General features: G+C 47.0%; 1 protein-coding gene and 1 pseudogene across 2 annotated transcripts; both read left to right on the forward strand.

The window, feature by feature from the left end:
* Positions 1–27: 27 nt before the first annotated feature.
* DNTTIP1 (deoxynucleotidyltransferase terminal interacting protein 1) lies at positions 28–21371 on the forward strand. 2 transcript variants are annotated; one of them, XM_061127373.1, is made up of 13 exons: positions 28–207; positions 759–829; positions 1869–1965; positions 7858–7956; positions 9589–9657; positions 9924–9980; positions 10242–10300; positions 11541–11589; positions 14406–14464; positions 14565–14625; positions 18713–18784; positions 20844–20899; positions 20996–21371. In XM_061127373.1, exons 1-13 carry the CDS (start codon positions 103–105, stop codon positions 21132–21134), a joined length of 993 nt encoding a protein of 330 aa, XP_060983356.1. In that variant the 5' UTR covers positions 28–102; the 3' UTR covers positions 21135–21371. The 2 variants fall into 2 exon arrangements, with proteins under 2 accessions (XP_060983356.1, XP_060983357.1); XM_061127374.1 differs by having other exon boundaries at positions 11544–11589.
* On the forward strand, positions 17988–18092 carry LOC133045384 (U5 spliceosomal RNA; annotated as a pseudogene).
* Positions 21372–21841: the final 470 nt, after the last annotated feature.

Below are 21841 nucleotides of genomic sequence, written 5' to 3' on the forward strand. Positions count from 1 at the left end.
TCGCGCTTCCGGAGCCTGCGGGCGGCGCGCTCCAATGACGTCACGGGGCCACTTTCCGGCCGGTGGCAGAGTCGGGCTGAAGTTGTGGGGGCCCGGGGCGCCATGGGGGCCACTGGCGACGTTGAGCAGCCGCGGGGACCCGGCGGGGCAGAGCGGGGTGGCCCCGAGCTAGGAGACGCGGGCGCAGCGGGGCAGCTGGTTCTCACGGTGAGGGCGCCCCCGGGGAGGCCCCGGCCGGGCCTGGGCTCGGGCCGGGCAGGGCCTCGGGCTCCCGGGACCCTGGCCCGCGGGGGAGAGAACGCCGCGGCTGATCTACCGAGGGGGTTGGCGTTGTCGCAGTCCGACGATCTGGCTTCAAATTCTGTGCCGCCCTCCTCGCTAGGTGACGTGGGCCGGCCCTGTCAAGCCCCTGAGCCCCAGTTTTATCTTCGGGAAGATGAAGATGCTTAGCCCCTGCCTCGTAAAGTTGTCGGGGGGAGGGATAATAAATGCGGGTAAAGCGCCCAGCGCATCATCTGGCAGAGTAGACCCTCGGTAAACACTGGTCCCCTTCCTCCACCCTGTCCTGAAAAGTAGGGTTGGGACTTTGGAGGCAGGAAACTTTCCCTCGGTTCCTCTTCCCCCGCCCCACCCTACCCCAGGGTGGCAGATTCGGTGAAAGCACCCGAGAAGCAGGGATGTCTGAGGTGTAACTTAACGCTCCACCTCCACGCCAGTGTCACGGACCTCGGTGACATCTGCTCCCTTGGTCCCCACAGAACCCTTGGAACATAATGATCAAGCACCGGCAGGTGCAGCGGAGGGGCCGCCGCTCACAGATGACCACAAGGTAAGGCTAGCCCTGGATGGGACGTCTCTCCCAGGCACTGGCGTGGAAGGCAGCTTTGCGGTCCCCACTGCACAGGGCTAAGAAAGAGTTCATCAGCCAGTAGAAAGAGGAGATTCAGATTCTGTAACTCTCTGTGTGACCTTGAGCAAGTCATTTCCCCTCTGAACTCAAAACGAGGGGGAGGCGTGTTGATTAGACAATGCCCAAGGTCCCTAACATTCATTGGCTCTTGTGTTTGAAGCTGCCAAAGAGGCAGAACCACATGGAGGTTATGAGAAACATGGGCCTGATAGTCTCCATCTCAGGGGAGGGAAGGAGCACAAGATGTGTCTTGGGATGCTGGCTGTATATGTTTCTTGACCTGTATGTGTGTATGTATATGCTAATTCACCTCAGTGGTGTCCAGGTCTTTGCAACCCTATGGACTGTAGCCCACCATGGGATTCTCCAGCCAAGAATACTGGAGTGGGTAGCCATGCCCTCCTCCAGGGGGATCTTCAGACCCAGGGATCAAACCCTCATCTCCTGCATCTTAGGCGCATTCTTTACATCTAGCACTACCTGGGAAGTCTTGACCTGAGTAGTGACTAAATGGGTGTTCACTAAAACTGTTACAGTGTATATATACTTTTACTGTATTAAGTATTATACTTCTAAAACACTTTAAAAAATAATGCCCACTTCATAGAGTTATGAGTATGAAATAAAGTCCTACGTCTGTGGGTTTGCACAGAACTTGGACACATAGCTAGTTTTCAGTAAAAGTCATCTGATTGTTTGTTCGGGGGTGGTTTGTTTTTTTCTTTTTCTAGCCACACTACATGGCATGCAGGATCTTAGTTCCCTGACCGGGGATCAAACCCGTGCTTCCTATAGTGGAAGCATAGAGTTTTAACCACTGGACTGCCAGGGAAGTCCCAAAGCCATCTGTTATTGTTGTTAAAGGATCTTATGTCAGTAATTGGCTGGGCAGACTGGGAAAGAAAATGTTTGGGACATGCCTCCTGACTGTGGCTTCTTCCCCTCCCTCCCTCTGCAGTTTCACAGATCCTGCCATCTCCATGGACCTCCTCCGAGCTGTCCTGCAGCCCAGCATCAACGAGGAGATCCAGACAGTCTTCAACAAGTACATGAAGGTGAGAAGGATGCAAAGACAAAAAAAAAAAAAATAGGAATTAAGACTCATGGGTGATCCTTCCCTGCATCACAGTCTCCCTAGCTCTTTCTAGTACCTACACATGCCTAAAGTTTTCCAATTTGGAATCCCCACTCCAAGAATGTTTTTTCTCTTTGGGGGTAATTTGAATACCTCTTACTGTTACCAAAGCAAGTTTGGGTCTGCTCACACATGTGTGTGCTAAGTCGCTTCAGTCGTGTCCAACTCTTTGTGACCCTATGGATTGTAGCCCGCCAGGCTCCTCTGTCCATGGGATTCTCCAGGCAAGAAGACTGGAGTGGGTTGCCATGTCCTTCTCCAAAGGATCTTCCTAACCCAAGGATCAAACCTGCATCTCTTAAGTCTCCTGCATTGGCAAGTGGGTTCTTTACCTCTAGCGCCACCTGGGAAGCCCAAGCAAGTTTGGGTCTGCTCGCCCACATGCAGTAAAACCAATCTACTGACACAGATAGTGGTGAAGGAAAGTGTGCATTTACTGCTGGGCAGCACCAAGCAAGAAGGCTGGGGGCTAGTTTGTTTCTGTTATTGTTATTTAGTCACTAAGTCATGTCCAACTCTTTGCAACCCCATGGACTGTAGCCCACCAGGCTCCTGTGTCCATGGAATTTCCCAAGCAAGACTACTGGAGTGGGTTGCTATTTCCTTCTCTACGGGATCTTCAAACCCTCATCTCCTGTATTGGCAGGTGGGTTCTTTACCACTGAGCCACCAGGGAAGCCCTCTGGGGACTAGACTAGTGCTTGAAACACCCAAACTCCCTAATGAGTTTCAGCAAAGCATTTTTAAAGACAGAGTGAGCGAGGGGCATCCCAGGGTATGTGCTCAGCTCGTGCACAGTTCTCTGGTTGGTTGGTGGTGAGGTGGCCATGTAGTATCACAGGGATTAACATTATTAACCCTTAGGCTCTGCTCATGTTCATCAAGTAGTTCATTTCTTCCACTTGGTGGTGGTTTTAACGTCTATTAGACAACTCAGGAAATGTGCATCGGATGCTGTTATTGAGGAGCTTTAAAGCAGAGGATATGGGAGAGGAGTCTGCTCCCTGTCCTCCAAGGCCCCGTAGGGTCAGCTCCATTAGTTTTGCCAAGCTGTTGTGAGGATGAAATGACTTAAGTGTAATGTACTCAGTCTGTGCTTGGAATGCAAGTGTTTTTATTACTTGTTTAATAGATAACCATTGTTACTGTTTAAAATTCATTTCAATATCTATTAATAATCTTCTACACGGCTCTACCTGAATTCCCCACAGATGCCTCAGTCCCAGCATATTAAGGACTGACCTCTTTTGTTTTTCTTCCTAAATCTCCTCTTGTATTTATTCTTTCACTCGAGAAATATTTACTAAGCACTTACCATAATTCAGGCACTGTTCTAGGCACTTAAGGATGTAACAGGGAACAGAATGGGCAGCGTCCTTGCCCTCTTTAAATAAATGTGTCCTTTGTCAGGGAGTGCCAGAGAGAAGGGGAAAGACAGTGGCCTGTAGGGACCAGAGGTGCTCTTTCATAGATTGTGTCTAGACAAGACATTTGAGCAGAGACCCAAAAGAGTGAGGAAGGAACAAGTCATGCATATACCTGGAGGGAAAGCAATCCAGGCACAGGGAACAAGGGCAAAGGCCCTGAGCCAGGAGCATGCTTGGCACGTTCAAAGCACCAGAGTGGCCAATGTGGTAGGAGCCAACCAAACCAGGAAAGAAGTAGGAGAGATGACCAGACAGGTAACAGACTCAGCTCAGGCAGAACTGTGAAGCCGGGGTGAGAACTGTGAATGAAAAATATTACCTGCCACATCAGAAAACAAAGGATGGTGCAGCCATCAAGCCATCTCTTTAGAGCCACCCTGCCTGGAGCCCCTAGGGAACTCAGGATAGAAACAGGATGCCCGCCATCTAGCGGTCAACTGCTGCAACCACCACCGACAGTGCACCCCGAGGGGACTCAGGACTGAGAATAACACAGGATTCTGGCCCCAGGAAGCTAAGGCGCACATCAAAAGAATGGTTTCAGTGAGCCCAGACTCCTGCATCTTTCCATACATAGGAAAGCACTAAATTCCTCAACTGGAGATACCTGGTTTTCTTTATTTAACAGTAATCTTTTGATGTTCCAACTACCTGCTCTTTGTTACAAAAACTCCTGTGTCGATATCCTGTCTCCTCACCTTGCCTTCTTGGAGCAGTCTCTCAAAGCTGTCCTAGATGCTGTGTTCCAGACTTAAGTCCTCAGTTTTGTCCACCAAATAGAACATAACTCTCAACTTTTAGGTTGTGCTTTTTTTTTTTTTTCCAGTTGACAGAACTTTGGGTTTTATTACAAGTAAAATAGAGGCTCTTGGAGAGTTTTGAGCAGAGTTCATGATCTGAACATTTTTAAAGAGTCTCTCTGGTGGTCATAGAGTCGACTTCAGGAGGAGCAGTTAGGAGGCCTGAGATGATAGTGGCTTGGGTATTAGCAGTAAGGGTGCCAGGAAAGAGTCGGATTCTATATGTCTTCAAGGTAGCAAACAGGATTTGCCAGTAATTCAGAAGTGCCGGGTAAAAGAAAAAGAGAAGTAAATAACTCCCAAGTTATTTGCCAGAGGCAGCTGTAAAGGTAGAATCACCACTGACTTAGTATGAAGAAGATGGAAACAAGCAGAGGAATCAGGAGCTCAGTTATGAACAAGTTTAAATGAGATCATCATTCACTTAAAAACCAAAGTCCAGTGGGCCCTGCCTTCCTCCACCTTCCATATTCAGTCCTGGGGTCCTGTGCTTTCCACCCCACACTCTGACCGGCCTGCCCTTCTGCCTTGCCTCTGCCTTGGTTCAGGCCTTCATTGTTTCTCCCACTGTAATCCTTAACTGCCTCTGTTCTTTCCCTCTTTCAGCCCACCCTCCATAAGTCCGGTGATCTCTAAAATGTAAATCCCTTAAAATCCCTCCACAACTTTCCATTTTTTCTGGGTGAAATCCGAATTCCTTCACGTGGCATATATGGCCCCCTGAGATCAGACCACAGCCACCCCGTGCTGTATACCTAGTTATTCCTGCCCCTGACTTCTGCACTTCCCAGGATGCCCCAAGTATTCTTATACCTCTGCACCTTTACATATGTAGAAATAAAGAGGTTAAGCCACTAGGAAAAGGCTAGACCAGGGTTGTCTACCTCTAAAGCACTTTACTGTTGCTTGTTCTAATGGTGGATACCATGATTCAGGAACTTTCTTTCCTGGACAAATGCTGAATAAACACAATTTGTGGCTTCACATTGTCTGCAAAGATACCTCCTTGCCACGCTTGTTTTTAGAACAAGGTACAAATGACTTGATTACATCACAGCTTCGGATTAAGTCCAGACTCTTGATCAGCCTCATCAGATCACTTTGTTTAATGGTGTTCCCAAATCTCAGCTACCCATTTTCTTAAGAATGTTTAGAATAATAACTTCTATAAATGGCTGATCTTGTCCAAGAAATGTTTAATTTTATCAGTTTATTCTTGTTATTACTAAATGCACACCCCTTGAAAAAATATTCTAATAAAAAAAAATTCTAACAATATAGCTTAGAAAATGGAGAGATGGATGGATAAATGGGATGGGTAGATGGCTTTGTGATAGCAAATATAGCAAAAGGTTAGTTGTAGACTAGGTGGAAGGTATTAGTATTCACTGATTGAATAAAATTAACAACCAAAAGTCACTAAAACTTACCTTATAGAATACCAGACTGTTAATAATGACGATGTAGTCTCCTGTATTTATTTGTGTGTGTGCGTGTGTATGTATGTTTAAAAAATACAGGATCATTTTACACAGTTCTGCGATTTGTTTTTTTCATTTAACAATATATTTTGGTCATGTTTCTAGGTCAGTACGTAATAGCTCACACTGATTGTTTTGTAATAGTTGCAGAGTAATCTAGTGTGTGGATGTACTGCAGTTTAGCTAGCTAGTTCCTAGAACACTTGGATTATTTACATTTTTCTCTATTACAAACATTTCTACATTGAACACTTTGAATGTATATCTTTGTTCACCTGTGAGAGTATTTCTGAAGGATAAAGTTGTAACAATGGAATTGGTGGGTAAAGGAGGAAACATTTTTCCCTCAAGAAGATTTCTCTCCAGAAATGTTGTGCCATTTTGCATTTCTACCAACAGTGCTTGAGAATTCCTTATTTATTCTCATCCAAAGATGGCTTACATTTAGCCTACTTATTCCTTCTACTGCCCGCCTCACAGGGTAGTTGTAAAGTATCCACGTCATTTCATTTAGCTTTCACTTAGTCATTAGTCCGCATTGAACGCCAGTATTCATCTCCAGGTTTTAGTTTTTTGTTGTGAAGTCAAACTCATCTGATCATTTCACTTAATTTTGCCTGCAGAATTTTCCTCCTGAGCTCTTGAGCTCTCTAATCCAGTGCTTTCACACTCTTCTCTTTGGTTTGATGTAAACAACAAAGACATATATATATAAAATGCTAAATATAGGAGACCTCCCTGGTAGTCTAGTGGCTAAAACTCTGAGCTCCCAATGTAGGGGGCCACGGTTCGACCCCTGGACAGGGAACTAGATCCCACATGCCACAACTAAAACCCGGCACAGCCAAATAAATAATTTTTTTTTTTAATGCTCAATATAAAGTGATTGTACTTCCTCATGGTTGTCTCCCTCGGGAGGTGCATGGGTTTTAAGTTTCAGAATTGTTCTATTTACTGAAGAGAACCGATACTTGATTCTAGAGACATGGACTCTCTTTTTGATGTATTCCCAGTGTCTCAGTTTGGACCTCACATCACCTTGTCCCTTGATGTTTTCAAGCTCAAGCTCTCCCTCGTACCTGGTGGAGGAACCTTCTGCCTTTCCTTTCCCCAGCCAGCTGGGGCTGTTGATATCCGGGGACCTGGCCAAGTCTTACCCCTCCCAGCCTACAGATGTTTCTTTCAGATTGGGTAAAGTCAGGATTCAAGTAGGCTTTTCTGCCCACTGGGTCTTTTCTGGCTTCCCTGACCTGTTCATCTCAGGCACTGGCCTTTTTTTTTTTTTTTTCTTCTATGGAAGTAAAACATGTACATTATAGAAATAGAGAAGATTTATAGTTAAACAAAAAAAAAAAAGAAAACAATCATGATATCACCACTTTAATATAGTGTATTCTCACAGTTCTTTTGTCTGTGTTTGCTTTTTGCTATTTTAGGCTCACGCTATCCCAAACTGTTTAATAACTTCCTTTCTTCACTCTTCACTTGACTATATATCATGAATACCTTTTTGTGTCAAAAATATATTCTCCTGTACCTTCCTTACTGTGATTTTTGATACTTGTCTATTTCTTCATGGTATAGATAGTCCATAGTTTACTTCAGTTGTACTTGGACATTTAGGTTATCCTTTGATTTTGTACTGTCTACACGTTACTGCTGTGAAGACCCTCCTTTGAGTACCTCCATGATGGTTCTCCTCTGTAAGAGAGGATAAAGAGGGGAAGTACAGGCAGGGACCTGAATCTAAGTCTGGCTGATCCCAAGGCATGGTCATGATTGCATTTCCCTTCTTTATGCATGCGTGTGTACTTAGTCACTCAGTTACGTCTGACTCTTTGCAACTCCATGGACACCAGGCTCCTCTGTCCATGGAATTTTCCAGGCAAGAATACTTGAATGGGTTGCCATTTCCTACTGCAGAGGGTCTTCCTTGAACCTGTGTCTTGTGTGGCTCCTGCGTTGGCAGGCAGATTCTTTACCACTGCGCCACCTGGGAAGCCCCTTCTCTTCTTTATAAGGGTGGATTTTATGTACCATTCCCTTCACGTTGATGCAAATCAGCAGGACTACTGGCCCTGTCTTCTACTGTACTTCTCCCTAGTTCTTCCAGAAGGCAGCACTGAACGTACGAGACAACGTTGGGGAAGAAGTGGATGCTGAGCAGCTGATCCAGGAGGCCTGTCGGAGCTGCCTGGAGCAGGTGAGATCAAAGGGGAAGAGAGATGTAGGCACAGGGGTTAGCCCTCTGGGCTCGGCAAAGACATACGGTCTCATCATCAGTGGTATATGGAAGGAAACCCGGTGAGCTTAGACAGGGCTTGGAGCTTTGCAGACAGAGGGAAGGGAGGTAGCTACTAGATCCAAGTACTATGGTAGACGCTTTCATCTGCATGAGTTCATTTCCATCTCAGAAGAAACCTGTACAGAAGGCACATTTCAATTCCTAGTTTACAGATGAAGAAATTGTGGCTTAGAACAAGCAGGAGGTGGAAGAGCTAAGATCTGGCTCACCTCTGTAAGTGCGTGGTGACTTGCCCCTTCGTGTAGTCACAGCCCCTTTTGGTGTCACGAGCACTCCCACCCTTTCTGCCTCCTTGCCTCCCAAGGTGTGGTCAGGAGGCATGACGTCATGCCTAGAAATGGCTGTGTGCTCAAGATAGTCGTGAACCTGTTTGCATGTGTCAGCTGCTGTTATTAATAGGAACTGTCAACATCACCCAGATTCTGTGCTTGACTGTGAAACCATTAGCTGTCAGAGATGGAATTTGCTTCATGATGATAGCCACAAGGGCAGGCTGGAGTTCAGTCCTTTGGGGTTGATTATCATGTTGTTCAGTCGCTAAGTCGTGTCTGACTTGGTGACCCCACGGACTACAGCACGCCAGGCTTCCCCTGTCCCTCACCATCATGAGTTGAGAGAATAATGTCTTCTGGGAGGTTGGCTGGCAAGCTGCTCAGGCCCAGCCTCAGAAAAGAGCAAGACCAGGGCCTCAAATCTGAGGTTGTTGCCATTCCCCCTGAGATACACATCTCATCTGTCTGAGGACCTGTTTATCCAGAGCACAGAGTGCCTCTTTTTCGTCTAGAGTTCCTCTCGGGGTGCAGTCTGCTTGCAGTGGGTTACAGCTTAACCCTCGTAGAGCTGAGCAATGCTCTTTGTTTTGTTTTGTTCACAAATCCCATCTCATCTCGGGCTCCCTGTCCTTCCAGGTGATTTTATCTACTCCTATGGCTTTGAAGCCAGTGTAGCTGTTGATGATTCTAAACATAAAGCTCAGCCCTGAGCTACTTCCCCATTTGCCTTCCTCCACTCTGTCCTCACAGCAGCCAGCCCCAGGTTTTTAAAGATGAATCGGATTGTGTCTGATCATGGTCCCAAATCCTCTTTTCTATGTGTTTGTTTATTTGCTTACCATCCAGATCCAGCACTTACATACTAGGCACTCAATATTTATTTAAAAAAAAAAACAGCAGCTTACTGAGGAACATGTTTAACATCAGTGCATTTACTTAGAGAAAAATATTTAGCATATGTTTACATGGAAAAAGTGAGGAAGAGTCTTACATTGAAATGCTAATAGTATTCTGTGGGAATTGAGGTTTCAGATTTTTTTTTTTAATTTTGCTTATTTACATTTTTGTAATTTTTTAGTAATGATCCTTCATTATTCAGGGTTTTCAAAAAAGGTGTTTATTTGTATGACTATTTCAGGATCCCTTTGTACTGACCGTGAAAAAGTTTTAACAGAGTTTGAAGCTGTATCTAATGGAGGTAGATAGGTTTACTCACCAAAAGAGTGACTGATAAACTTTTTTTGTCTTTTCCCTTCAGGCTAAACTACTGTTTTCAGATGGAGAAAAAGTTATACCCAGATTGACTCATGAGCTTCCAGGGATAAAGGTCAGAGTCCCTGTGTGCTGGTGTTTTGCAGGCAGGACTGATCAGCCTGGGAGGCTGGAGAGCTCTGTGGCCCTGAGGAGGCCGCACGGACGACCCCCTGCTTGTGGGACCAGGTCTGAATGGCATCGTGCCAGGAGGGCTGCTGAGTCCTGCCTCAGGGAGGTGCCAGAGGCTGTGGTCCAGGGCTTCTGTCTTCTGCTGCCCTGGGGACCTGCAGCTCCCGGGCAGCGGCCTCCCTCTGACTCCCTTCCCTTCCCCACCCCCAGCGTGGCCGGCAGGCAGAAGAGGAGTTTGCCCTCCGAGGAAGCCCCATTCCCAAAAAGGTGAACCATCTCCTCATTTTCTGGCTGGGTAAAGGCCCTGCAGCTCCAGAAGAGGGTGGGCTTCCTCAGCGCCCCTTTGGGTCTTTGTAGCATGAGAGGCAGGCGTCGAGGCACAGGGTGGGCTTCCCCGTGCGCCCCCGAGCGTCATCTGGCCTCGCAGGGAAACCACCTCCTTCAAGCAGGATCTCCCTGGTCCTGCCAGCGGGCTGGGGGCTCCCCCCAGGGCCAGGCCTCTGACGGCCGTTCTGTTCTCTATGGCAGCGGAAGGGGCGGCCTCCGGGACACATCCTGTCAAACGACCGGGCCACCGCGGGCATGGTGTGAGTAGAGGCCCGCAGAGCCGCGGGGAGGAGCGGGCGGGGGGCGGGCCTGGAGGACAGGAAGCTGGAGTTCGCCGCCAGCAGCCTGGCAGACGCAGACTCATCTGTGCAAGAACCCAGGGAGGAGAGTTCTCTAGTCTGAGGGCTGGGGGAAGAAGGCAGCGAGGAGGAGGGTGTCGTATCCTGCTTTTACCCCAGAACAGTTCAGCCCAGCTTCATTGAACACCAGAGTTTTTCTTTAAATACCAGAATTTTGTTTTATTAGTATGTACTGAATGTTTCTGGGGCTTCCCCAGTGGCTCTGCGGCAAAGAAACCTCCTGCAATGCAAGAGGCACAGGAGATGCAGGTTTGATGCATGGGTCAAGAAGATCCCCTGGAGGAGGGCGTGGCAACCCACTCCAGTCTTCTTGCCTGGAGAATTCCATGGACAGAGGAGCCTGGCATGGGCTACACAGAGTCAGGCACGACTGAAGTGACTTAGCACACACACATGAATGCTTGTAGTGTGCCATCACTGGTCTAAACACCTAATACATACTTTTCCTTTTAATCCTTCCAACCACCCTCTGACAAAGGTATAATTAATTCTACAAATAAGGAAACAGACTCACAATTACTTGCCCAAAGTCAGACAGCTAATAAAAGGCAAAACTGTACCACATTGCCTCCAGGATGGTCATTTTCAAAGACTATTGAAGGAACAGAATCTTTTTCAAACAGCTTTACGTGGAAGCCTAATACTGATATGTAAAAAAGATAAAGCCTCCCTGGTCAGGGAACTGAGATCCTGCAAGCTGCAGGGCATGGCTGAGGTTTGGGGGTAGGGTGAGGAGGAGGCACACTGATCTGGTTAAGAGAGATGAGATAGTTTGAAACCACCAGCTTAGGAGATGGATTAGTGTAATCCTCACACCTTAGACTTGTCTCCTGCCTTAAGCAAATTCATTCCTCACTTACACAAGACTGGAAGTTGCTACTGTTATCTCTTCTGACAGATGAGAAACTGCAGCCCAGAGAGGTTCCCGGATTTGCCCACGTGGCTAGATAGTGTCAGATCGAGTCCTAGAGTGGACTAGGACCCATTCTTTTTCCCTTTGCACCCCCTCTCATGGGCACCAGGCAGCAGTCCCCTTGAGGGTGGAGTGAGCGTGTTTGAGGAGCTCCCACCAGTAGCAGAAAGCTTTCTTGCAGTCCTAGGCCCTGTCTCGGAGAATTCACCTTTCCTCTTTCCCTCCAAGCAGATGGAAACCAAAATCCTGTGAACCAATTCGCCGGGAAGGCCCTAAGGTATGATGCTGTGAGCATGGCAGTGACCGCTGTCCCAGGGAGACCCCCGTCCAAGCTCTGGGCTCCCCCTTGAGGGAAAGGGGCTGGGGTTGGTGAAGGATGTGTGCACCAGAGCCATTTTACGCGCCCACCTACATCCCAACTCTGGCTTCCAGAAGGATCCCAAGTAAGGATTGAAATTAGGGGCAAAACAAAGAGTGGACTTGGTCTTTGCCGCACCCTTCTCCCTGTAAAAGCTTGATGTCACCAAGACTTATCCAGTACTTATATGTCATAGGTATGGATTGCCTCATTTAATCTTTATCACAACCTGTTGAGAGAGATTCTGTTACCTTTCTGTGGTTCATGAGCTTCCTTTCCTACCTCATAGCAGAAATTATTTTATCTGTTATCCTACACATTTGATACGCTTGAGGATACTAAGGACTACAGAGTTGCCCAAAGTCACATACCGAGTAAGTGGCAGAGCTGTGTCAAACCCAAGGTCCAGGGACATCAGTCCAGGTTCTTAAAACTGTTAGGTTCTGTTGCCTCCAGAACAGTTGTTTGCAGACTTTTTTTTTTTTAACTTTAATATTTTTAACACCAAAAACATTTTGTTTTGGGGTATGCCAATTAGCAATGTTGTGATAGTTTTAGGTGAACAGTGAAGGAACGCAGCCACACACATGCATGTATCCATTCTCCCCCAAACCCCCCTCCCATCCAGGCTGCCGCATAACACTGAGCAGACTTCCATATGCTGTACATTAGGTGTTTGTTTGTTCTCCATTTTAAATAGAGCAGAGTGTGCATGATATTCCCAAAGTCCTTAACTGTCCCTTCCCTTCTCTTCCCACCTCCACCCCCCACCACTCCACTGGCAACCATGAGTTCATTTTCTAAGTCTGGGAGTCTCTGTTTTGTAAGTTCATTTGTATCTTTCTTTTTAGATTCCACATAAAAGCGATGTCATATGATATTTCTCCTTCTCTCTGACTTACTTCTCTCAGTGTGACACTCTCTAGGTCTATCCATGTTGCTGCAGATGACCTTATTTCATTCTTATTAATGGCTGAATAATATTCCATTGTGTATATGCACCACAGATTCTTTATCCACGCCTCTGTTGATGGACACTTAGGTTGTTTCTATGTCTTGGCCATTGTAAGCAGTGCTGCAGTGAACACTGAGATGCATGTATCTTTTGGGATCAATTTTTTTCTCTGGATATATGCCCAGGAGTGGGATTGCGGGATCATATGGTAGCTCTGTTTTTAAAGGAGCCTCCATACTGTTCTCCGTAGTGGCTGTTGCAGTTTATGTTGTCACCAACAATTCAGGAAGGTTCCTTTCTCTCCACACCCTCTCCAGCATTTGTTGTTTATGGATTTTTTGATGATGGCCATTCTGACGGATGTAAGAATAGAATCTTTTCTTCAACTGAAATCATACATGCAAGGTCACCATCCAGTCATACATGATAGGTGAAAGCTCCACCATCCAGATTGAGGCTGTGTCCAGTGGAAATGGTCCCCCCGTTGTTGTACTGGCCCGCTGCCTCCACCAGGGCCCACGCCTGCCTTCTTCACCTCTGCTCCCCTCGAGCGGGTGATCCCACAGCCTCCTAGAGCTCTGTCTTCTTTTCCAAACACCTCTTCTCTCTCTCCAGTGAGTCCTTCCTCCGCAGTGGCCTGTATAAGTGGGCATTCCCCAGAATTCTCTCCATTGCCCACTTCTCCACCTCAGCTTTCTCTCCGGATGACCTAAAGCATCTACGCTTATTAGATCTTGGGGACTAGTACTTGCTGAAGTTGCCTTACGTCTTTGTTTGTACCCCACCTTTCCCTCTAGTTTAAAACCTGTATATCCTACTGTCTGCTGGAGCTCTCAGCCTGGAATCTCCGTAGAATTTCAAACTCAGCGTATCCAGAGTTAAAATCAGAATCTTTCTCCCACCCACTTCGACCTTCTCTACTTGAGTCATCTTTGCCTCTTCCTTCCCTTTCCCTCCCTACATCCAGTCCCGGCTGATTCTGCCTCCCAAATACATTCCCTAAAGAGGTCCCTATTCCCTCTGCTTCCTTCATCCTATTACTGCGGCCCTCATCTTCCCTTTTTTTGGCCAAACTGGCATGCAGGATCTTAAGTTCCCCAACCGGGATCGAACCCATCCCCCCTGCAGTGGAAGCACAGAGTCCTAACCACTGGACCGCCAGGAAATTCCCCTTCATTTTCCAAACTGCTCTGTTACAACTGCCTCTAAACCATCCACCCCTCCTTTAGTCGAGCCACTTCACGCCCGTTAGCCGAGTTACAGAAGAGCAAGCGATCGTGAGCGCAGATCCAGCTCTCCCTGGCTAGAGGCCTTCAGTGGCTCTCCATCACCCCCAGGATAAACATAAAAAGCCGTCCACATAGTGAACGGGCACCCCCAGCCCCGCCCGCTGCCACTCTCCGAATGTTCACTCTTTGAGCCGCGCAGGGCTGCTGTGGTTTCTGCAACGAGCCCCCCACCTGTCACCTGCCTGTTTGCGCCACCCCTCCTGCCTCGCCTCTCGCCGGTGTCACCGCCCCCCTTGTAATCATTATCCACACGTGTCTGTGACCCTGTAGAGAGCAGAGACTGTCCCTGATTCATCCCCTTACCCCCCAGCCCCCCAGGCCCCCCACGGCAGTTTATAGCACAGTGCCCAGTATATTAAAAGTATTCAGTTTCTTAAATCAGCTGTTGTTCAGTAATGGCCAAGGATGAGGGTAGGAGAGGGAGAGAGAGAGTTTCTGTCCTGCCCACCAGATAAACCTCCACCTCACCAGCCTCTCTGTCTTTTGCACAGTGGGACCCAGCTCGGCTGAACGAATCTACCACCTTCGTGCTGGGATCTCGAGCCAACAAGTAAGTCTGTAAGGAGTTGGTGCAGAGGGAGTGGGCCCTGAGGGGTCCCCCTGAGCACCACGCCTGCTGGGATCCTCACCACTCGTCTGTTGCCTTGCAGGGCCCTGGGCATGGGGGGCACCCGAGGGAGAATCTACATCAAGCACCCACACCTCTTTAAGGTAGGTGAGTGCCAGGAGTCGGGCTGAACCTAGCTGTGGAGTAGGCAGCACTGGGAACTCTCCATGGCCCAGAGGAACCTGGAGTAAACCCTGACCCAGGAGCCGGGGCAGCGGGGTTCTAGTGGCCCCTCTGCCCTTAACCGCTGTGTCTCATAACCTGGCTCCAGTCCTCGTCTATTTGCTGTGTGTCAAACGTGGTTTTAAGTGCTACACTTAACACTACCTCTTGGACGTGAGTCAGGATTCTGTCTTCTGCAAATCCTGAGCTCTTAACCACTGCTGTATTCAATTGTCTGCGAAATAAAGAGATTGCAGCGGAGCAGCAGTTCTGACATTTTCCAAAGAGGGGACTCCTCACCTGAGCTATGCTTTGATCTCCACTATTCAAGAAAATAATGAAGTGGGGAGGGCATGAATTCACGCTCTTAAATAAGTTTGCATTTTATCAGTCACAGAAGCATCCAAATATATTAGAAAAAAGGTAACACGCATGGGTTCAGGTTAATGGTTTTTGCACCTATGTGCAAGACTCGGTGCCCCTTGTCAGAACAGCTCCTTGGGGTCTCAGAATCATGGGCTCTGGCCTCTACATTCGGTGCAAGTTCAAGTTCTTTAAAGGGCAAACCTACTTGTATCTTATCAGTCTTAAGTTTTGGGATTTTCAACCTATGTTTTGGCCCACGTGCTACTACTTCATTTTCTTCCCTTAGTGTCTTCAATCCTGCTGTTCCCTTTGATGACCTTCCCCCGCCCCACCCCCCGACCCTTTTGTCTGCCTGACTGTTCTGTGGGATCCACCTTATCCAAGACCCTTGCTGGCATCATTGCCAAATGGATATGCTCTTGGACCTACTTCCAGTTCCTTTTGTGCAACGGTTAAGAGTATCATCTCAGTCCCGATTCCGCTAGCATGTGACCTTGGGCAAGTGGCTCCACATTTCTGAGCCTGTTTTGTCCTCTGTAAAACGAGAAGGATGCAAACTAGCCTTTTGTGGTTGGTAGAATTAAGAGAGAATGCAGTAAAATACAGCCTTTTTTTGTAGTAACTTTTCTTTTTAGTACTTATTTGGCTGCATTGGGTCTTAGTTGCGACTCAGGCTTAGTTCCCGGACCAGGGATCAAACCTGCATCCCCTGCATTGGAAGGCAGATTCTTAACCATTGGACCACCAGGGAAGTCAGTAGTAATAACTTTAAAAGGAGTATAGTCTATAAAAACACTGAATCATTGTGTTGTACACCTGAACTTAATATAATATCATGAATCAGCTATACTTCAAAAAAAACAGACCTCCTCTATTAAAAGACAGAGAGAGAGAGAGAGAAAGCACAGTAAAACCCCAGACGATACCAGCATAGCAAGGGCTCGGTAAATCGTCAGCGTTACCAGCATACTTCCTCAGTTCTTAGACCCATCATTGGTAACAAACTCGTGGCCAGTGGATACTCTCTCTTACTTTAATCTTTTCAGAATAATAAATGGAGGGGAAAAAGTTTTTGGTTTTTTTTACTTTTAATTCTTTACTAGTGATGATAAGCATCTTTCCATCCATTTAGAGTTTTTGTGTTTCTTCTGTAAACTGCCCATTATACCTTTTGCCCATTCTTCTGTCCCTCTAAAGGCATTTTGCAAATTTCCTTTTTGTTTTTAACTTTTTTAAATTATAGAAATAATATATAAACCCATTCTTGTAAAAAGATTCAAACAATACACTGAAGCTAACAGGGAGCAAGGCACCAAACTCCGCTTCACCCTCGACTCTGACTCTTCTCTGCTAGAGGTTACCCCCAGCAACACGGTAGCATTTTTCAGTCCTGTGTGTGTGTGTGTGTCCTTGTCCTTTAATGATGTTTTGTTTATGTTATTAGTCTTGTACTATATATATTGCTCTGATTTTTTTCACCCCAAAATTCATTCATTCATTCAAATATCTATTGAGTACTGAGCAGTCTCAGACTGCAGAGATACAGCAGTGGGCAAAAGAGACACACACAACTCCTTGCCCTCACAGAGCTTACAGTCTAATGTAGAGCAAGCTGTATAGCCTGGAGCCAAATCCAACCTGTAGCCTGTTTTTGTCCAATGCAGAGTGATGACATTTTAAAGGGTAATTTAAAAAGAAAGAAAAAATAAAGATTATGTGACCAGCAAAGCCTAAAGTATTTACAGAAAAAGTATGCTGACCACTATAAATCTAGGGAATAATACCTTAAGAGATTTGCCCATGTTATTAAGTCCCCCTCATTTTACTTTTTTTTTTTTTTTAAGATTTATTTTTGACTGTGCTGGGTCTTTGTTGCTGCACAGGCTTTTCTCTTTTTTCGGAGAGCAGGGTCTACTCTCTAGTTGCGATGCGCTAACTTCTCATTCCATTGGCTTCTCTTGTTGCAGAGCTCAGGCTCTAGGACACACGGCTTCAGTAGTTGAGGCTCCCAGGCTTTAGAACACAAGCTCAATAGTTGTGGTGCATGGGCCTAGTCGCTCCTCGGCATGTGAGGTCTCCCCAGATCAGGGACGGAACCTGAATCCCTTGCATTGACAGGCAGACTCTTCACCACAGAGCCACCAGGGAAGCCCTTCTTTTTTTTTTTTTTTTTATTTGTTTATTTTAGGCTCCGCTGGGTCTGTGTCCACCCTTCTCTAGTTGCGGCAAGCAGGGTCTTCTCTAGCTGTGGTGCACGGGTTGCTCATCACAGTGGCCCCCTTGTTGCGGGGCACAGGCTCTAGGTGCCCGGTCTTCAGTAGTTGCTGAATGTGGGCTCAGTAGTTGTGGCACACAGGTTTAGTTTCTCCCCGGCATGTAGGATCTTCACCGACCAGGACTGAAGCCACATCCTCTGCACTGGCAGGCAGATTCTGATCCACTGGACCACTAGGGATGTGCTGACTCCTTTAATTTTAACAACAATCCTATAAGTGTTAATGCTCTCTGTTTTACAAATGAAGAAACTGAGTCTCAAAGAAATCATTGCCTCAATTTACACCACCTAATAAGTAGAAGAAACCAAGATTTATGAACCAAGTTTTTTTCTTTTCTTTCTTGTTGTTTTAACCTGCCGCCCCCTGGAAGCCCACCAGGCCAAACTAGCCACCTCATATGCTCATCTCCAGCTCTCCCCGCCACATGCGCTCCCTGTGGGCTGAGCTCTGAACCCCACAGTTAACTTCTTACCCATGATGCTCTTCTGCCTCCAGGGCATGAAGTGTCCTGACTTTTGTTTTAGAAAATTTGGTCACTTTAATAGCCACATATGTTGTAAGCCATCTCCAATCACTTCTTCAAAGAGGAGTACAGCTCTCAGACATAGTTATCAGTCTGACCAGTTGCCAGAGGTGCTGTGTTTTAAGGAAGGAAAGGGAGGATACTCTGGTTTCTCTTGAAATCGAATAAATCTTTTGCCATTTACTAAAGATTTCCGTAGAGAGAAACAACTCTGAGTGTTAAACTCTGTGCCCTGGGCAGGGCTCATCTTTAATGTTATGGTGGTGGTTTAGTCGCTAAATCATGTCCAACTCTTGGCAAACCCCCACTGTAGCCTGCCAGGCTCCTCTGTCCATGGGATTTCCCAGACAAGAATATGGGAGTAGGTTGCCATTTCCTTCTCCAGGGGATCTTTCCCACTCAAGGATTAAACCTGGGTCTCCTGCATTGCAGGCGGATTCTTTACCAGGGAAGCCCCTTGATGTTATAATAAAAGATAAAAAAGTAAAAGAAAGCAAAGGGGGGAGTTCCTTGGTGGTCTAGTGGTTAGGACTCCATTCTTTCACTGCCATGCCCCAGGTTCAGTCCCTAGCTGGGGAACTGAGATCCCACAAGCCTCGAGTCTTGGCCAAAAAAAAAAAAAGGAAAAAAAAATTTTTTTAAGGGAAAGGAACTAGAAGTATATTAAATCTATGGGAATTGGGCCCCCTTCCCTGGCCTCCTGGGCTCAGCCCTGTTTGCTCTGAAGAGGTCAGTGAGCCCTCTCCAGCCACCAGAGGTCTTGTTGGTAAGAAGGCCTCAAAGGCTAAGTGTATGTTCTGAACCAAATGAAAAATGCCCATCACACCAGGCTAATGTCTCCCCCTGTGGCTTCATCCCTCACAGTATGCAGCTGACCCCCAGGACAAGCACTGGCTGGCCGAGCAGCATCATATGCGGGCAACAGGGGGAAAGATGGTAAGCACTGTTCACACGTGCCACTGCCAGGGACCCACCCAGCCCAGAGACCAGGGCTGTTGGTGACAGCTTACCTCCAAACCTAAGAGACTCCACGCCCAACAAATGAGAAAGGAGACTTGTAGGAGTAGAGAGGGCCCATTCCTTCATGCTGAAGACCTGCCTGTAAACGCTGCCTTTGCTCTCCTGTGCCCGGGTCTCCCACACACTGCCCCCCCACTCCGTGGCCCCCTCATATGTAGTTCATAGTAGCTGATGTAAGAGTGGCAAGTACAAGACACACCTAACACTCTGCCATCAGAACTGCCTATTGATAAATCTCACCCTCCGTCACAACTCTGCCACCAGACACAGCTACGGGATCTCTTCTCAGCACTGCCCCAGGCAGCACCCCTTGTCAGAGAAAATTAGCACATGCAGTGAAACTTGCTTGCCACACCTGGCAGCCCCTCCCAGAATCTCTTCTACTTGAAGAGTTCTCAGCACAAATCAAGCAACATCCTTAAGGAAAATCATCGTCACGTGTATTCTAAAACTGTCATGGAGGGATGTGTCCATCACATGCACTGTCTCTCACCTGAAGATGCACTTAGTCCCACTGCTGGGACTGCTACCGTTAGGATTTAGTGGCCTTGCAAGCCACTACACCATCCCCTACCTGGCTACCTTTTGTTTTCTACTATATTTATGCTACACTCGCTTTCAAAAAGGATTTTAGGAAGCTTACTGTGAACACATAACATAAATAAGAAATAGAGAGGAAGAAAGGAAAGGCAGAATCGAAAATTAAGGCAGGAGCAAGACTAGTTATAAAAAAGGATTGTTGTGTGTTTTTTTGTGTGTGTGTGTTTTTTTAAAAAAAGGGCAGGGGAATTTTAAGTTACCAGCCTGGGAGACCAGTGCATGTCTATAGGTTTTCACAAATTCAGTTCCTGTGCCCCTAAGATGAAGACAGTCAAATGACTCAAGGGACACACAGTTATTTCTGACCCTAAGACTGGAAAGAAATGCCTCCCACAGAAGACTCTCATGTGATGAACATCATCACCCACGTGGTAAGTTCACAAGAGGGCTCTCCCAAGGCAGATCGTGGCATTGTGCCAAAGCAGTTCTACAGGCCCCGGACCACACAGCCCAGCTCCTGGACAGCAGTGCAGTTTATCGTGTTTGCCCTTTTGCCTCAGAGCTCAAAACCAGCTTATCTTAGTTCTGGGGTTCACACATGGCTTCCTTCTGATTTCCTGTTTCCATGTGTACTTTGCTGGCTCTCTGGCTCTTTCATTTTTTTATATTTATTTTTGATTGAAGGATAATTACAGTATTGTGTTGGTTTCTGCCATATATCAGCATGGATCACCCATGGGTACATGTGTCCCCTCCCTCTTGAGCCTCCTTCCCACTTCCTACCCCGTCCTATCCCACTAGGTTGTCCCAGAGCCCCAGTTTGAGTTCTGTGAGTCATACAGTAAATTCTCATATCTGTTTTACATGTTAATGTATATGTTTCCGTGCCTCTCTCTTCATTTGTCCCACCATCTCCTCCTTACCCTGCCCCCTCCATGTCAATAAGTCTGTTCTCTATGTCTGCACCTCCATTACTGCCCAGCAAATAGGATCATTAGTACCATCTTTCTAGATTCCATATATATGGGTTAATATACAGTGTTTATTTATCTCTTTCCAACTGACTTCACTCTGTATGATAGGCTCTAGGTTCATCCACCTCATTAGCACTGACTCAGGTGTGTTCCTTTTTATTGGCCCTTTCATTTTAAAACACCTCAGGGTCCCTTTTTACAAGAGATGGCAGCTATAGATAAATTAGTCACCACTGCCCACTCTCCGACCCAGAAAGTTTCAACTTAAGTGAAAGATGTCTCAAGGAACTGTTCCCCAGACAGACAGTCTCTCCCTACTCTCTCCATTGCTAAATTATAAACTGTGACTACTGGCCCCTCCCTTCCAGCCCTTACTTTAAGCAGACATTTAATAAAGTGTTAATCGAGTTGGACTGAAATGAACCAGAGGCAATGATGACTCTCCTTTGCTCCTACCCTAGGCCTACCTCCTCATTGAGGAGGACATCCGGGACCTCGCTGCCAGCGATGACTACAGGTAAAACCATTAGTCTCTGCTCTCCACTCCCCACTGGGATGAGCTTGGACCTACATCCTCCCTTGCTTCAACCCTCCTCCTCAATGTCTGTTCTAGAGGATGCCTGGACCTGAAGTTAGAGGAGCTGAAATCCTTTGTCCTGCCCTCCTGGATGGTTGAGAAGATGCGGAAGTACATGGAGACACTCCGGACAGAGAATGAGCATCGTGCTGCCGAAGCGCCGCCACAGACCTGAAACCGGGTCCCCTGGTTACACTTGGCAGCCCTCCTCCAAGGCCCTTGTACCCACATGGCTGAGGCCACTGCTGGGACTGCTCCTAGATGGATCTCAGCGGCATTAAGCTATGCCTGGGCTAGTTTGTAGTGACTCACTGCAGAGCACCCCCAGACTGGCATGTGGTTCTATATTTGTAAAGTTATTGGGATAAGAAGCAATTAAACAGTTTGTAATAAACACAGATGGTGAGCCTGCTGTGAGGTCTGCCAGTGGGGGCTGACAAAATATCAAGGGCTCTAGAAGAAGTGGGTGTAGGAAAAAAGGACCAGGCACCCTCACCACAGCAAGCCCAGTGCCCTCCTCGAGTATCTGCTTTGTGAGATGAAGCTGGGGACACCAAGGATTTCGCCAGTCTTCCTGTCCCTCTGTTTCTGTTTCCTCACCCAGCTAAAGCGTGGAATAGCAGAATGTGATGGCTGGCACCATGGGAGTTGATGACAAATCAGAAGAAAAATATAAGGTGGCTTTTATTACCCCCATTTTATAGGTTAAAACTCTAAATTTTGTGCCCAGGGTAACGCAGCAAACTGTTGGAGAGGCAGCCAATGAAGCTGTTTTCCAATAAGGACTCTCTCTAACCATCAGCTTCTAGTTTTTTCCCTCACCTGTGTGTTCAGACACCTAAGGCCCCAACCAAAGTACCTAGGACATTAATAACAGGTGGA

Source organism: Dama dama, chromosome 23 (assembly GCF_033118175.1).
Source record: "Dama dama isolate Ldn47 chromosome 23, ASM3311817v1, whole genome shotgun sequence".
NCBI lineage: Eukaryota > Metazoa > Chordata > Mammalia > Artiodactyla > Cervidae > Dama > Dama dama.

What these genes read in the sequence shown, in the direction of transcription:
- DNTTIP1 (XM_061127373.1), top strand. Translation starts at nt 103, where the DNA reads ATGGGGGCCACTGGCGACGTTGAGCAGCCGCGGGGACCCGGCGGGGCA. An exon ending in GTCGGAGCTGCCTGGAGCAG is followed by an intron (nt 7,957 to 9,588) that starts GTGAGATCAAAG and finishes TTTTCCCTTCAG; the next exon opens with GCTAAACTACTGTTTTCAGA. An exon ending in CGGGCCACCGCGGGCATGGT is followed by an intron (nt 10,301 to 11,540) that starts GTGAGTAGAGGC and finishes TTTCCCTCCAAG; the next exon opens with CAGATGGAAACCAAAATCCT.